The sequence below is a fragment of the Jaculus jaculus genome, chromosome 11 (assembly GCF_020740685.1).
Source record: "Jaculus jaculus isolate mJacJac1 chromosome 11, mJacJac1.mat.Y.cur, whole genome shotgun sequence".
Classification (NCBI taxonomy): Eukaryota; Metazoa; Chordata; class Mammalia; order Rodentia; family Dipodidae; genus Jaculus; species Jaculus jaculus.
The window spans coordinates 63,815,464-63,830,917 of record NC_059112.1 but is presented as its reverse complement, the minus strand read 5'-3'; the positions used below and the strand labels follow the sequence as shown (position 1 = coordinate 63,830,917).

Below are 15,454 nucleotides of genomic sequence, written 5' to 3'. Positions count from 1 at the left end.
TTGATTCTTGTGTTTTCTAATTATCTGTAGTGTTCTTAGTCATGTAACTCTGACTATATCTATCTTCAGTGTAGGAGTTTAAGTTACAGGTGTGGCTCTTATACACTAAGAGAAATATCAGAAGTGACCCTAGGTGTTGAGTTTGCCTGAATTCAATTATTCTAGTAGGCTGGGTGAAGCAAGTTACTGGAAAATTCTAAAATTCAACTGAGCAATATACATATTCAATCAAAACAAGCACAGAGCAAGAGTGGGAATTAAAACAAGCAGATAACCTAATAAAAGCAACATCCCTGTGGCGATTCAGGTGTCCCTTATAAACTTAGGTTTTCTGAATGCTAGGTTCTCTGCTGACGGAGATTTGGGAATTAATACCTCCTGGAGGGAGTGTATTGTTGGGGACTGACTTATGGGAGTTATAGCCAGTTTCCCCTTTCCAGTATTTGGCATACTCTTCTGTTGCTGTTGTACACCTGATGTTGGCCAGGGGTGTTCACCCTCTGCTCATGCCATTCTTTTCCCTGCCATAATGAAGCTTCCCCTCAAGCCTGTCAGACAAAATAAACATCTTTTTTCCCACAAGCTGTTCTTGGTTGGGTGATTTCTACCAGCCTATAAACCAGAATAAACCCGTTTTTCCCAGAAGCTGCTCTTGGTTGAGTGATTGCTATCAGCAATGAGAACCTGATTCCAATAGTAAAGTGCTACTAAGGGAGTGGGATTGCTGCTAGACACCTGACTGTATGGCTTTGACCTTTTGGAGCTGAATTTCAAGAGTGTCCTGTTCTTCAAAGTCTGTTTTATTCCCCTCTGGATTAACAAAGTGGCACCCCACCTGGTATTGTGGAGTATAAGAAATTCAGGGAAAAGAGAGTCATTGAGTTTGCAACATGGTCTTGTGATTTGGAAATGGCATGGACAGTGTGAATCAGGTTTGCTGGATGCCTGCATGGAGAATCCATGGGGCCATGAGGATGGATGGTGGGTTGCAGTGGAGACCCATTGGAGATGTCAGGACCATGAAATGGCTACCAAGGAGGGCTGCTAGCCCTGGTGAATAGCCTAGCTGGAGGGGTGGAATGGGAACTCCAGAGAATTGTTGCTGGTTAGGATTATCAGACTTAGAGATGTGTCACTGGCTAGAGTTATTGGACTTGTAGCTACAGAGTTTGGTGCTTGCCCTGTTTAAATCATGTATTACTTGAGTATTTCTTTGATGTACACTATGCCATCTTTTGCAGTGTGAATATTTTATTCTGTGCCACTATGGGTTTGAGGGAGACTTTTTTTTTTTTGGTATTATGGCTCAGTTAAAAGATCTTGGATTATGGGGATGTATCAACATCATAGGATTTGATACAAACTATGGGGACTTTTCAAGTTGGACAAATGTATTGCAGTTTATGGGGGCCATGGGCAGAATGTGGCGGTTTGATTCGGGTGTCCCCCATAAACTTAAATGTTCTGAATGCTAGCTTCCCAGTTGATGGAGATTTGGGAATTAATGCCTTCTGGAGGGAATGTATTGTTGGGGGCAGGCTTATGCGTGTTATAGCCAGTTTTTCCATGCCAGTGTTTGGCATACTCCCCTGTTGCTGTTTTCCACCCAATGTCGGCCAGTCGGTGATGTCTGCCCTCTGCTCATGCCATTATTTTCCGTGCCATCATGGAGCTTCTCCTTGAGCCTGTAAACCAAAATAAACCTTGTTTTTTTCCCCTCAAGCTGCTCTACCAGCAATGCAAACCTGACTGCAAAAATCCCTATGGGTGTATGTTGCCCCACACCCTCCTGTCAACTGGAAGACTATGATTTGTGGTCTAAAATGGGTTGCAGGTCAGCCTGGACCTGATTCAGACCCTGCCCCCAATAATGACAAAAGAAAAAGATGAAGGCCCTATAAGTTATGAAACATAGGCAATAATAGTCAACACCAAAATACAGCCTATTTGATTAAGCCAACCTATCATACATCAATCAAATGTAACACATAACCTGCCCTGACATGGCAGGTAGTTAGCAATTCCAGTGCAGGTCTATATGCCTGGCTTGGTGTAAGTAGGCACTGTTACCTTTTGGGATGGCTTCTGATCTCTCCAATGCTGAGTGCCCATCTCAATCCCTCTCTGTTGTGCTGTGGATTTAGTAGGCTCCTTGCATTTCTAGATCTGATGTTCTGATAGGCTGCGCTGGAGGCCATGTGGCTGGGGGCGGGGGTGGTGGTGGATGAGTTCTCCAGTGGTTTATGGTTGGAGGATGGAAGGCTGTGCATGATCCCTGTTGGTCCCTGCTTCTTCTTCAGGTTTCCTGACTTTGCAAGGAGGTTGCAAGGAGTGGGAAATCCCTTCACTTGGTTTCTCTTCACCTGGGTAGGTATGCTGATCGGGACCACAGGTGCTGTGCTGGGAGCCACTTTTTATACTTCCTGTTTTCTAGAAGTTCTGGGACTCTCCTATTTCTCTGCTGTGGTTGATAATTACTTTTACACCTTTACTTTTCTGTTTTTACTTTTTGCTGTTTTTCTGCTTATTCTACATCCCTCCCCACTCCCGCCAAGGTTGCTTTGGCATGGCTACTACATTGCCATCTTACCTGGCAGTTTCCAGTCCTGAACTTTAAAAGAAAATGTTTTCTTTATTTATTTTAGAGAGAGAGAGAGAGAGGGAGGGAGGGAGGGAGAGACATAGAGAGAATGGACACTCTAGGGCCTCTAGCCAATGTAAGTGAACTCCAGAAGTGTATGCCACCTTGGTCATCTGGCTTTGTGTAGGTATGGGGGAACTGAACCTGGGTCCTTAGGCTTTGCAGGCAGGTGCCTTAATGGCTAAGCCATTTCTCCAGGCCTGAACATTTTGAAAAAAATGTTTTATTTATTTATTTGAGAGAAAGAGGCAGACAGAGTATGGGCATGCCAGGTCCTGTAGCCACCTTGGGCATCTGGCTTTACTTGGTGTATTAGTCAGGGTTCTCTAGAGGAACAGAACCACTAGAATGAGTTATATTAAAAATGGAGAGATGACTTAGGGGTTAAGGCACTTGCCTGTGAAGCCTAAGGACCCAGGTCCCACATAAGCCACATGGTGGCACATGCATCTGGAGTTCGTTTGCAGTGGCTAGAGGCCGTGGCATGACCATTCTCACTCTCTTTGTGTGTCCTCTCTAGCGCTAATAAATAAATAAATAAATAAATCAGAAAAAAAAGGAAATTTGTTGGATTAGTTTATGGTAATCCAATAGAAGTTGTAGGCCCTAGTATCAAGGAACCCAGTATCTGCTCAGTTCATGTGGCTAGATGCCTCAGCAGTCCCAATCCAGCACTGAAGGCCTATAAGATTCCTGAGGAGCCACTGGTCTTCAGTCCAGACAGGTCTTCAGTTGATACTGGGCTTCTGTCCACGCTGGAAGACAGCAAGCATCTCCAGCAGTCAAGTGGAAGGAAGGTGGTCTTTTCACCCAGAGCTTCCTTATATAAAGTTCCCATTTGAGAGGGTCCACCCACTATGGGGGAAGGGCTCATTCTGGGGGAAGGACTTTCTCCTTCATTTAATCCTTCCTGAAAGCAACCTCAGAGACCCACCCAAAAGGGATTTCTGTGGATTACTAAACAGATCAAGTTGTCAAAACCTTAACCATCATACTTGGGTATTGGAGAATTGAACTTGTGTTGTTAGGCTTTGCAGGCAAGTGCCTTACCCACTTAGCCATCTCTGCAGCCTGAGATTTTGTGAACATTTAAAATGTGTTGGAACTGTTACGACTTTGAATACTCTTAAAGTTGGGCTAAACATATGGAAGGTTGTAGTTTGAGTCTGAAATCTTCCCCATAGGATTATGCTTTGAATACTTGAGGCCCAGTGGATGTCATTGTTATGAAATGCTCTGGAACCATTTGAAAATTGAGTGCCACTGACAGAAGTACATCACTAAATGAAAAGTCCTTGGTGGTTCTAGCCTGGCCCCTGGTTCTGCCATCTCTCTGGCTCCTGGTGTGCAGAAATGGAAGGATATTGTATAGCAATTTTCTCTGAATTAAAATATTCCCTCCTGGGAGGAAGAAAGAAGCTCATGAGAGTCAGAAAGTCAACAAGTCTGGAAAAAAAAAAAGGTTGCAAGACCTCACCCTAAAAAAAGGAAAAGCAACTTAAGCAGGAAAAGACTCTGACCAGCCAGCTGAGCTGCCTGCAGGTTGTGCAGTGTGCTCCAGATATGCAGCTTTCTGAATTATCACCTGTGTTGAGGTGGGCTTTTCCATGATGCAGCTGCCTCTGAGTTATTCATGCTTCTGTAAGCAACCCCTCATCCTGCTCTATAAGTAACCCCAATAAACTCATTGATTCATCAAAACTGGTTTTGGTGCAATTGTACTTTGGTCTGTTGTCTGAGCCCTAGCTGGGATGAATAGATGTGTATTTGCATCCCTCTAGGGAGCTCCCACTGCAGTGCCTTCCTGCTATAATAGACTGAAATCTCTCTGAAGCCATGAGCCAAAACAAATCTTTCTTTCCTTAAGTTTCTTCTGTTAAGTGTTTAGTCAGATCAACACAGAAGTAATGCATATCCTTGGTCCCTGTTAGACAAGGGATATATGTATATTTTAATGTTTAAAAATATTTATTTTGGTAAAAGGCAGCCAAATGTATCCAACCTTCTGGCCCACAGGTCACATGTAGCCAAGGATAGCTATGAATGGGGCTTCTTACAATGTTATGAGATCTTTTCTGTGTGTGATTTGTTTGTAACTTCATTGTGCACAAACTTTGTAGATGACAATGTCTGTCACAGTGTCAAAAGGTTAGACATACCTGGAGGTGGAAATACCTGCTCAGAAACTTCATTCCCCACCTTTGAATAAGATAAAATCAGATGACTGAAAGTTAACTGAAGTGTTATAAGCTTTGCTCTAAGTAAATCCAAGTAGTAGTTTTAAAATTTTTATAAAGTACTTAAGTCTAAAAAAATTAATGTTCCATAGCTCTATTGGGAAAGAAAGATTAAAAGGAGAACAATTTCCAAATACTTCATGATTTTGATAAGAAATTACTTGTTAAGGCACTACACATCTTTGGTTAAATTATTAAGTATTTAAATTACTTGAAATAAAGAGGTAATAGAAAATATACAAGTTGCATTCTTTTTTTCAAACACACACACATTTCCCGGTTTTCCATTTCCAGTGTGTACATCTCAAGATCCTTTTTAACTCATCAGAAAGCTGTATGGATATCCGTGATATTTAGATCTGAAAATAGAGAGCATCCAACTGAAGAATAATACGACAAGTCCAATACCAGCCACACACATTAGTTTTTGCTTCCCAATATCCATGTCAGAGAAATTGCTTAGTGGCTAAGACACTTGTCTGTGAAGCCTAAGGACCCATGTTCAATTCTCCAGATCCTACATAAGTCAGACACACAAAGCTGAGGCAAAAGCAAGGTGGCACATGCCCACTAGGTTGCACGAGTGTCTGGAGTTTGATTGTAGTGGCTAAAACCCTGGTGTGCCAATTCTCTCTCTCTCTTTCTCTCTCTCTGTCTGTCTGCCTCTCTCTAAAATATATATGTAGGGAGGCAGAAGTAGGAGGATCACTGTGAGTTCAAGGCTGGCCTGAGACTGCTGAGAGAGTTCCAGATCAGCCTAGCCTAGAGTGGGACCCTACCTTGAAAAGAAAACAACAAAAAAATTATTTCAGAGAGAGCAAGAATGGTTGGAGAGAATGGGTATATGCTAAGGCTTCCTGCGGCTGCAAACTCAAGGCATGTACTATATTGTGTGTCTTGCTTTACATGGGTACTAGCGAATTGAACTCAGGCTGTCAGGCTCTGCAAGTGCCTCTAACCACTGAGCAATCTCTTCAACATCCTTTAAATTTTGTTAGTGTGTGTGTGCCTGCAAGCATGTGTATGTGGTATTCAGACATTTGTGTTCAGTGTGTATGCATGCAGATGCCAGAGGAATACATTAGGTGTTTCCCTCCATCATTCCTGCTTATGTCTCTCAGTCAGAGTCTTACTGAATCCCTGTTTTTCAGTTAGACTGTCTTTCCAGAGACCCCCAGTGATTTTCCTGTCCTTGCTCCCTTAGGCTTGGTGTTACAGGCATGTGAAGTCATGCCTAGCCTTTTAACTCAAGTCCTCATATTTGTGCAACTGGGCTTTCCCCCTCAACACCATGTCCTCAGCTCCTGGAAGGAGATTTGAACCCATATAGTAAAATACAGTAGCTATTAGTCACATGTGGCTACTGAGCATTTGAAATATATGGGTTCATAGTCTGGAGAGATGGCTCACCACTTAAAGGCACTTGCTTGTAAAACCTGACAGCCTGAATTTGATTCCTTAGTATGCATGTAAAGCCAGATTCAAAGAGTAGGGTATGCATCTAGAGTTCATTTGCAGTGGCTAGAGATCTTTATGTGCCCATACTCTTTCTTTCTTATTCTTTCTCTTTCTGCTTGCAAATCAATCAATAAAAATATTTCCCCCAAATAAATATGTGACTGGGCTGAAGAGATGGCTCAGCAGTTCAGATATCTGTTTACAAAGCCTAATGGCCTGAGTTCAACTTCCCAGTACCCACATAAAGCCAGATCTACAAAGTAGCACATGTATCTGGGGTTTGATTGCAGTAGCTACAGGCTTTGATGTGTCCATTATCTTTTCTTTCTCTCTCTTCTCTATGGCTCTCTCTGTGTGCAAATAAATAAATAAAATATTAAAAAAGAGAAATTTGTGAGTCCAAATTATGGTACATACTATGAATTTCAATGACTTAGTATGAAAAAAGTAAAATATTACACTAATAATTTTTTATTGATTACATGTTGAAATGGTGATTTTTCATATGCAGAATTAAGATAATATTATAACTAGCCTCATGTATTTTCTTTTACCTTTTTAGTGTGGTGGATGTAAATTGTATATATGGTATGCATTATATTTCTCTTGGACAACACTGTATGCCACTTGCAGAATATTTTTCCATTCTATTATTATGGGTTTTTTTGTAGGGAAGGGAGGACAGGTTGGAAGCATCTTTCACAGAACATCATGAAAGACAGAGATAGATGGGCTGATCTGTTGTAGTTAAATGATATATTTAGGCTTGAGGTGATTAAATTTTTGTTCTGTAAATTTAACATTGGAAGTTAAATACCTAGGCTTCAGAATTCTGGAATTAATAAAAGATTGATAATTTATGACACTACAATATTTTCTGTATTCTGGCATTTTCTGAGTTGCCATTGGATAGCCAGATTCCTGAATAGCCACAAATTATTATTTGTATTTGGCAATACTAAGAGAGAGAGAGAGCATTTAGAGGTTTAGGGGTTGGTCTAGATGGCTGGATGGCTTGATGCCAGCTCGAGTTCAATTCCCCAGCTTTTCACATAAGCTGGTGTTTGTTTGCAGCAGCAAGATGCCTTGGTGCATACACACACACACACACACACACACACTCACACACCCATGCAAATAAATAAATTAGCAAAAAAAGGGTTTAGAAAGAAGAATATATTTATGGAATGGATTATTTGGTTAACATTATGGGAATTAAAGGAAGCTAACTTTGGTTTTACCACTCTCATTTGCAATTAAAATATATGGGCTGATTTATGTTTGCACTAACCTACAAGAAGGAGAAAATAAATAACTTGAGCTATAATTACTATAGATATAGCACTTAATGATTCAGGAATTTTAAGAAACTAGCTAGTTTGGGCATCAAGCTCTCAATGAAATGTAAGACTTAATATCAATTCTTCTATTTTCTTTTTCTTCTTTCTCTCTTTCTTTCTTTTCTTTTTCTTTTCTTTTTTTTTTTTTTTGAGGCAAATTTTCACTTTAACCAGGCTGACCTGGAACTTATTTTGTAATCCAGGTTGGCCTTGAACTCATAGCCATCCTACTACCTCAGCCTCCCAAATGCTGAGATTAAAAGCATATGCCACCACACTCAGCATCAAATGTTTTTTAAAATTAAAATTTAAACATGAAAAATTATCATATGCTGAGATCAACAAACTTTCACACCTATCTAGGTTAAAAACTTATCTTTTTTTGACAGTTTACAGCTTTTCCCCTTAAATGACTACAGTGTGCTCAATCACTTCCTCTTTAGACAACAGTAAGCTTGGAGTTGGCAATAACAGAAAATAAACCAAAAGACCTTTGGCCTTCAAGCTCTTGCTATTCATTTCCAGCCTGACTTAAATTGCCCTGAATGTTCTCTTATGTAGTGAAATGTTGAAGATTTATGAAAGAGAGAATTAATAATCTGAGTTACTTAGAGCATAAAAACAGCCAGCAAATTCTACTAAGGGGAACACATTGACACAAGAAAGAAGAAATGGGATGTGAGTCTGATTGTTTTTTTTCTAGGATTGGGAAATATGTCATGATTGGCAGGTATTGTAGCAAGGGCAGATGGCATGGCAGGTGCTATGAAAGAAAAATGACTTACTAATATGTGAGCCATAAAAAAATAAGTAAGAAGGACAGAAGCAAAAGTACACAAGTTCCTCTCTGCTGTCATAAACAACTTTCCATTGTCTCAGTTGTATCCCATCAGGCTACAGATTGCAAATGAAGTCTTACCACTATCTCCAGTGATTGTGCATTTGGAATTCACAGCCATTCTCTTGCGAAATTCCCTTTTGGCAGAACAGAAGACTAGGCAGCAATTACTAAATGGGTATGTAATGGCAAAAACATATTAAGAGAAGATGCAACAACTCACCTTTTTATGGTTCAACTGCTTGCTATAGGATTTGTAGAAATTGTATGAATTCATCTTGGCTTATTTTAGAAATGCACCCAATTAAAGCATTGTTTTATGATACAAATTGCAAAAGCAGGTATGACATTTTAATCAGATTTAAATGGACGTTATTTAAAATGTCTTTGAGAAACCCAATGTAAACAAACTCATGACCCCTTGAATGGTTCATGGATGGAGACTGTCCAGTGTTTTGAGTTGTTGAATTCTACTCCATTGGGTAGTTAGCAATGGAAAAGAGTGACAGCTGATATGGGCCCGTCTGTCTCATTTGGAAAATGCTTAGTTCTCTCAGGTTTAAAATGAATGCTTCAGCCAGGCATGGTGGTGCATGTCTTTAATTCCAGTACTTGGGAGGCAGAGGTAGGAGGATTGCCATGAGTTTGAGGCCACCCTGAGACTACATAGTGAATTCCAGGTCAGCCTGGACTACAGTGAAACCCTACCTTGAAAAAAAAAATTAAGTTAGCTGTGTCGTGAGTTTGTGGGGTTGAAAAGGAATGGTGGAAATTAATACAAATAGTGTGCAAATGCTGAAGGTAATTAGCATTGATATGTATTATTCTATGTATGAAGATTAAACAATGTTGTCTATTGCATCACTTATATTAAACAGAAATAGATTCAACTGTATATACAATAGCTAGTGTGAAGTACTAAAACAAGAAAAATACCTGAGTAATATTAAGGATTTTCTTGCCATTATTGAACAAAAAGTCTCAATAAATACCATTTTATCTGAAGAAATTGAATAAACAAAGAGTAACATCAATTATCAAACAGTTGCTAAAGGGGCCTCAGGGGTAGATTTGATTATACGTAATATTACATATTGCTTTTAGAAATGCTAATAACCCTGCAAGGTAGAAACCATTGTATATATAAAACTTTCATTTATGTACACATTGCAAAAAAATGAACCTTCACATAGAATTCAGAAACAGCGCAGGCCCCATACCAGCCCCATCTTTTGAGGAGCAAGTGTATCCAGTCCTTGTTTCTGTACCATTTTTCTATTTTCTAGTAAACAAATGTGTTTCCAGTGACTACTATCAAACTCTGGCATTTCAAGTTGGCTTGCCTTGTAACAAATAAATATGCTAAATTTGAGGATATGTTTTCTCTGAACTCTAGGGAAAACTCACTTATATGGAATGTATTTTAATTTGAGGCAAGTCCCACATGAGAATCCCTATGGAACACCCCCACTAAGTCCTCTGAAAGAATAAGCTTCAGAACTTGATGGGCCTGTGGATGTAGAGCAAAGGTTTACAGGCTACATTCCAGCACAAGGTGGCTGATTTGCAGCTGAAATAGCTATATAATACCATGATCTTTTTTTTTTTCTTTTCTTGTTTTGGTTTTTCAAGGTAGGGTCTTACTCTAGCCCAGACTGACCTGGAATTCACTATGTAGTCTCAAGGTGGCCTTTAACTCATGGCAATCCTCCTCCCTCTGCCTAAGATTAAAAGCATGCACTACCACATCTAGCTGAATACCATGATCTTTGACTTTATTTTATGATATTTATAATATACGATCAATGTTTGTATAAGAGATACCATTATTTTGTTAGTATCACATAGTGTGAGAATTTCCTCTTCTTTCTACATATTTAATGTAATTTTTGAGAAACCTATAAAATATATATCTCCCTTTATAGATATAACACAATTTATGTCTCCTATTTGAGAGTATAACCTACCCCTAAAATGAAAGGTAAGAGTAGAAAGAGAAGGGATCTTAGATGTCCTGTTATATATATATGACATCATTGTAAAAAATATTGTTTCAAAGAAGAAACTAACCCTTAGGAACTTAAAATGTGAAATAATTATAGTCTTTCAGACTCTGCTGCATGCTATCTTATTTGATACTTTTGCTGACTTATTGACCTTAGTGCTGCTTTAATGTCTTTGGAAATTGTGACATCACATTATCCTTTCAATAAAGATTTCTTATACTAATAAAGTTTACGGTTTGCTTTATTAAACAGTCTTTCTTTTGGAGCAGGATGTCACTCTTGCCCAGGATGACCTGAAACTCCCTCTATTGCCCATGTTGGGCCCAAAGTCATAAATCCTGGTACCCCAGTCTCCTGAATGCTAGGATTATAAATGGGAATCACCACAAACAGCCAATCTTTGTTTTGACAAAGATATATTATGCCATGTCTTTTAAAATATTTTATTATTTATTTATGAGAGAGAAAGACAAAGAAGAAATGGGCACACCAGAGCCTCTAGCCACTGAAAATGAAATTTGTATGCATGCACTACCATGTGCTTCTGGTTCAGGTAGGTTTTGGGGAATCGAACCTGGGTCCTTAGGCTTTGCAGGCAAGTGCCTTAACCACTAAGCCATCTCTCTAGCCCTCTTATGTCATTTCTATGGACAGTTTTCAACGTTGATACTGCTTTGTTGTGAACTACTAATTTATCTCCAAGTGAGAAATTAGAAAACTTGGGGAAAAATACTATGTATGTATGTATATATGTATACACACACACACACACACACACACACACACACACACACACACACGGAGAGAGAGAGATAGCTGGGAAACCTAAATAATTTCAATAACTTTTTTGTGGTCATAATACAACCTAGAGAAATTCATATGTATTTCAAACATATTTTTGCATATATTTCTATAACCTGTAGCAAGAATAGTACACAGAACTCCACTTTTACAACATTCTGAATAACTTTTTGGGTCAACAAAGACAAAATTACCTTGAGTATAACTTATGTGGATTACACTATTCCAATGGTTTGAAAATTGATAATCCAAATGTTGGCGGGGATGTGGAAAAAGAGGAACCCTTCTACATTGCTGGTGAGAATGTAATCTGGTCCAGCCATTGTGGAAATCAGTGTGGAGGTTCCTAAAACAGCTAAAGATTGATCTACCATATGACCCAGCTATAGCACTTCTAGGCATATATCCTAAGGACTCATCTCATTTCTTTAGAAGTACGTGCTCAACCATGTTTATTGCTGCTCAATTTATAATAGCTGGGAAATGGAACCAGCCTAGATGCCCTTCAACTGATGAGTGGATAATGAAGATGTGGCACATTTATACAATGGAGTTCTACTCAGCAGTAAAGACAAATGAAGTTATGAAATTTGCAGAAAAATGGATAGATCTGGAAAGGATTATACTAAGTGAGGTAACCCAGGCCCAGAAAGCCAAGTGCCACATGTTCTCCCTCATATGTGGATCCTAGCTATAGATGATTAGGCTTCTGTATGAGAAGGAAAATACTTACTAGCAGAGGCCAATAAGTTAAAAAGGAGCTATAAAGGGAAGAGAAAGGAAGGGAGGAGGGTACTTAATAGGTTGGTATTGTATATATGTAAGTTCAATGATTGAGATGGGGAGGTAATATGATGGAGAATGGAATTTCAAAGGGGAAAGTGTTGGAGGGGGGGAGGGAATAACCATGGGATATTTTTTTATAATCATGGAAAATGCTAATAAAAAATTTTTTTAAAAAAAGAAAATTGATAATCCAGTTATTGTAAAACTCAAATAGCCAAAATATTTCCTTTTCTTCTTTTCCTCATACATCTCCATTCTTAGTCACCTTTGGTAAATTATAATCAATTTGCTTATAAATCTCAACTAACTAGAGCATTCCTTTTCATTTTATCCTCTGAAATCATCTTATTTCTCAATCATCCTAGGTAAACTTGGTAAACAAATAGAAGTCAAAGAAAAATCTAGTTTTCAGAATGTTTTTCACAGGGAGAAGTTTAATCTATGACACTTGTGACAGAAGGTGGTAGGCCATCATAGCTCCTTGAGAATTAATGACCCAACTACAATGATGAGTCTTATTTGGAGTGGGTGTGTCCACTTGTCAAGTTTGTGCTAGTGGCACCACTTAGCACTTAATCATTCACTGCTGTGGACTGAATGCTAGTCAAACAGCATTATAGAGCAGGACAATCCTTGAATGCGTCTCTAAAATGATGGCTGGGCTATAAACTTTCCTCCAATTAATTTTATCGTTTTAGTTGATAAGATCACAAAAGCAAACTGAACCTTGGAAAAATGATCACTGTGGCCAACAGGAAACACTAAGGAGTGGAGGATTACCAATTAGTCATCATCATCATCATCATCACCAGCTTTCAGTGTCAATATCAAGGCTAAAAGACATCAGAAAAGTTTCTACTTTATATTCAATTAGCCCAGTTTGAACACATTTCATTTTCTACTTAAGTAGAATAATTCTGCAAGTTAGGACCAGTAATAACTATGGAGTCTTTTATTAAAGTTTTCACTTGCCTTCCATAGGGGTGTTGCTGTCTGGACGATTTGCAAAGACCACATCCACGTACTCCAACTGCAACCTCTGGAGGGAACCTTTCAGTCCTGGGAGCAGAAGCAGAAGAAAAAAAAGATTACAAAATTAACATTTCCAAGAAGTCCATATATGAACACTGTTAGAAAGTAGTTGAGTTTAGTTTTCTTTAAAATTTACTTTAGAAAAAAAAAAAAAAAGCCTTAGATTATTGTAAAAAATAGACTAAAAGAGGTAGAGCAAGACCTTTGAGAGGTTATTTCCCCATAGGAACATCAATTCAAACAACTATTTTCACAAGAGTTAAGAAAACCAGGTAAGAGATGCTAGTACCCAGTTTTAGGATAATGAGAGAAGTGGTGTTGGAGAATGTTGGAGACCAACATTGGGTACCATTTTGCTTGGGCTCACCCTTGTCCCAGATAGAGACTAGCTGACCCACTCAGGTTGGACTACCTTCTCTAAGCTCTTTCCAGTGTACCACATACAGGATATACCAACTGCAGACTTACAACAAACTTAAGGTAGAGATAGGTGGCAACACACCAACTATAGACTTATGGTGAATCTGGACTAGCATCATCTGGTATTGAAATAGGTACAATGAGGATGAGTCTCGCTCTAGCCCAGGCTGATCTGGAATTCACTATGTAGTCTCAGGGTGGCCTCAAACTCATGGTGATCCTCCTACCTCTGCCTCCCTATTACTGGAATTAAAGGCATGTGCCACCATGCCCAGCTTTAAGTGATTTTTTAAATAAATAAATTCTGAACTGGAAAGTACAGCAAATGAAATAAAAATGGAAGATACCAAAGGCAGAATAGAGTAGAAAGTTCAGTGAGCTTCAAGACACACAAAGAAAAAGAAGAGGCATAAAGAAAGCTCTGGGACTCCAGAACAGTGTTTAAAGAACAAATATTCATGGTTTGGGACTTTAGAAGAATGTCAAAGGGGTAAAAAGTTTATTAAAATGATATTAACATAAAACATTCTAAACTTAGACAAGGATATAAATAAGCAGATACAGGAAGGCCAAAGGTAGTGCTGGGAAGTGACAGTGGAGTGTTTAGAACTAAGTGAGGCATCTCTATCACACTATTATGTAAGAGGTGGTGTAAAGAATATAAGAGCCAGATTGGACTTCTATGTGAGTAGGAATAAAACTCAGTAGCAGAGGCCAGAAAGCTAGAAAGGAGATATGTAAGGAATATAAAGGGAGGGGGACTTAATAGGATGATATTGTATATATGTAAGTAGAAGAACAGATTAATGGAGATGAAAAGGCCTAAGTGAGGTCAGGAGAAAAGATTGAGTAAAGGAAAGGTGGAGGGAAGGGTTAATCAAAATCTAAGAAGATATAAATAAGTCATATGAAAACTTACTTCTTTGGACAATGGAACACTCAGAAACCATAGATTGTTACTAGAAAATTTTCAGTGCCAGGTATGAGATACCTTCCAGTGAGTTGTTGGCCAGGGAGGTCCCTGATACCCCCAAAATATTATAGGCCATTGCCGAGGCTCTTGGTTTCCTACAAGGAATAGATGGTAAGACCCTATTGCTGAAGACTCCACATACTTGGAGCTGAGCTGAAAACCTACTCTATGTAGACCAGCTGACAGAAAAATGGAAAAAGCCACACTGCATGCAGTTCAGTGGGAGAGAGAAATCACCAGTAAAGATACTCAGCAGTGGACACGACAAGCTTTACAGCCAGGCCAAATGAGTCAATGGGTGCAATAGTGGCATGTCTATTATGGGGGAAACCAACTGCCCTCTAATTTGACTGGAGGATCCCTCAATATGAGGGAATACATGCCTGGTACTGAAAACCTACAACAGGGGTAGTCATGAGCCCTAGGAGTGTAACACCTATTGGTGTCTTGCTAAAGGTATATATTATGTTCACCAAACTTCTCAGTAAGCACTTCTCTTAATGTTCATGCCCATATATTAATGCTACACTCATTTTTGGTTAGAGAATCTTCTCTTTTCAGATGGCAGTGACATTAGGATGACTCAGAAGGCACCATGGTGCTGAGACAAAGTGAGAGGGGTGCTTAGCACTGAAATATCTCTATCATACCTTCCAAGGCTCAGGGTCCATCGTGGAAGAGGCAGTGGAAAGAATGTAAGAGCCAAAGGAAGGATAGGACTCCTTACAATGTGCTCCTTGAGACACAAAATAGCCTGGATATCCATGACCTCACAGTGCCTGACACTACCTACATAAGACCATCATAATAGGAGGAAAAGATCATGACATCAAAATAAAAGAGAGACTGATGGAGAGGGGGAGGGGGTGTGATGGAGAGTGGAGTTTCAAAGGGGAAAGTGGAGGGAGGGAGAGAATTATCA

The 15,454-nt window shown here is 39.2% G+C and overlaps 1 protein-coding gene across 2 annotated transcripts in view; it reads right to left on the bottom strand.

Annotated features, from left to right (window-relative positions):
- Positions 1 to 15,454, bottom strand: part of Kcnab1 (potassium voltage-gated channel subfamily A regulatory beta subunit 1) — a 516,975-nt gene that overhangs the window by 64,909 nt on the left and 436,612 nt on the right. For both annotated transcript variants that reach the window (XM_004652406.2, XM_004652407.3), the window contains exon 8: positions 13,080 to 13,166. In XM_004652406.2, coding sequence (XP_004652463.1) covers positions 13,080 to 13,166 — 87 coding nt within the window. The remainder of the gene's footprint in view (positions 1 to 13,079; positions 13,167 to 15,454) is intronic.